The 2272-nt window shown below is 39.9% G+C and overlaps 1 protein-coding gene across 1 annotated transcript; it reads left to right on the forward strand.

The window, feature by feature from the left end:
* Positions 1 to 165: 165 nt before the first annotated feature.
* Positions 166 to 1039, forward strand: C922_05829 (hypothetical protein; the record flags this gene model as incomplete). Its single annotated transcript, XM_008821400.1, has 3 exons — positions 166 to 347; positions 566 to 621; positions 864 to 1039. 3 exons carry the CDS (start codon positions 166 to 168, stop codon positions 1037 to 1039), a joined length of 414 nt encoding a protein of 137 aa, XP_008819622.1.
* Between the last annotated feature and the right edge of the window lie 1233 nt (positions 1040 to 2272).

Consider the following 2272-nt stretch of genomic DNA (forward strand, 5'->3'; position numbering starts at 1 on the left):
GACAGAAGAAGAAAACGTCGAGGACATACCAGGAGGAGAAAGAATCTTCATAAAAAAAATAAAGAACGGAACAGAATCTTAACCGTCCCGCGAAAGAGGGGTATCTTTATAAGGGGAATTACACACGGGAGGACATTTTCAGAAGGCTACAAAAAAGGCTAGATCATGATAAAAAACTCACACACAGGAAAACATCTTGACGAACCCGCGGCCGTAAGGAGCATCGATATAAAGAAGATGGCACAAGACAATTTATTCAAAATACAGCAGCAGAGAAGCAACATCCGAATGGCGCGGAAGACATCTATCTTCCTAAAAAAAATTCCCCGCAGAAAAATTCCTTCGCGGTAACATCATAAATAAAAAAACCATCTTTATAGAAGAGTCAAACAGAAAAATATGCTCGATCTAACGTGGGAGGGAGAATCTTCGTAAAAAAGATGCCACACCAAAAAAGATTCTCACAATGGCGTGGCACGGGCAAACTCATCACGGCACCCGAAAAGAGAAATATCGTGAGGAAAGAAATCAAACAGGAACAAGAATGTTCATAGTGACACGACAGAGGAAACCATCTCTATAAGGATGAGGAGCGAAAGAATATATTAAAAGTACAACACGGTAAGATGAATCTTAGAGAAAAAAAATGCCCGACAGGGAAGATAACTCACAATGGCACAACCTAAGAAAGGAAAACTTCGTAAAAATGGAACAGGAAATATTATCTTGAGAAAAAGGCCCTACACACAAACAACTTCATATTAACGCGACAGGAAGGATGTAAACACACGAGGATGTCATCCGGAGGAACATACTCATAATGACATGAAAAATATAAGCATTCTTAAAAAGATGCCACACAGAGAAGAAGGATCACAGTGACGTAACACAAGAAAAGCGCAATAACCAGGAGGGGCAGCATCATAAGAAGACAGGAAGAAAAGGCATCATCATGAAACAAGACAGCAGAAGAAATCGTGATGAAGATGCAACAAATAAAGGCATCTTCATAAGAATGCTGCGAGAGATGTCATCATAAACAAACTCTGCAGAAAAATTTCCTCAAAGGAATGCAGCAGAAAGGTGTATCCTCATGAAAAAATTGAATAGAGGAATATACATAATAAAGCCGAACGGAACCACACGCGTGCGACAGATATAACACATGAGAGGACCCTGCCAAGATTTTATCCACGTGGAAGGACATTGGCAAGGTTAAGCCACATGATGACGCAACCGGGGAAAATTACACCACATGGAAGGGCGTTCGCGAAAATTAGGTCACATGAAAACAGCGTTCGCGAAGATTAGGTTACATTAAAGCATGTTCGCGAAGATTAGGTCACATTAGACCACGTTTCCGAAATTATCCAACATGAAACGACGTTCGCGAAGTTACCCAACATAAGACGACGTTCCCGAAATTACCCAACATGGAACCACGCTCGCAACATTAGGGCATATCAGGATGCCTATATAGAGAAGAGGAGCCATGGGAAAATACTCTCATAAGATTGCAGAAACATGAGAAAGAATACATAGGAATAATGCAACATGGGGGGGGATACGGGTGAAGATATCGGAACATCAAAGAACACACTAACAAAGAGGATGGGGCCTGAGAACGCATTCACAGGAATAACGTAACTATAAAAGAAGCCATATAAACACGGCGCCCCACCATTTCAGTTTGTACTCATTGCATCAGCATATCTTTATTCCATTGCACTCATAGGGGTTTCGGCAAGAAGGCATAAACACATTTATACGCTAATGCAGCCCTTCTAATCCTATGCAACATACAATTAAAGTTCAATATGAAATTAGAAGTCATATTATACCAGTTCAAATTCAACAATATCTTACTCCCTCTATATATGCATAGATAAAAGACGTCATGAACAATGTTGTAATTTTGGGGGGCACATCTTTATGGCAAAAGAACAATGCTCTCATCTGAATCTGCATATACTAGTAACTATGTTCTGTCTTTGCGTAAAATTGTGTACCATCGGTACTAGGAGTCTCCCCTCCCGTTCCGTTTTTGGGGAGTCCCTTTCTGTAGGACGCAAGAGGGACATTATAATTTACCAGGTTAACACTTCCTATCTTTATGACTCATGAACTAATCCCACAAATAAAAGGGAGGAAATATACATATATGTATATGCTTGAGTATATATATCTTCCATGCTAAGGTGTAAAAAGCTCAAAAACACATAGGCTGTTATCGATAGATGATAGCAATGTATAGAGGTATGATAATTACGTG

Source organism: Plasmodium inui (assembly GCF_000524495.1).
Source record: "Plasmodium inui San Antonio 1 unplaced genomic scaffold supercont1.216, whole genome shotgun sequence".
Lineage (NCBI taxonomy): Eukaryota > Apicomplexa > Aconoidasida > Haemosporida > Plasmodiidae > Plasmodium > Plasmodium inui.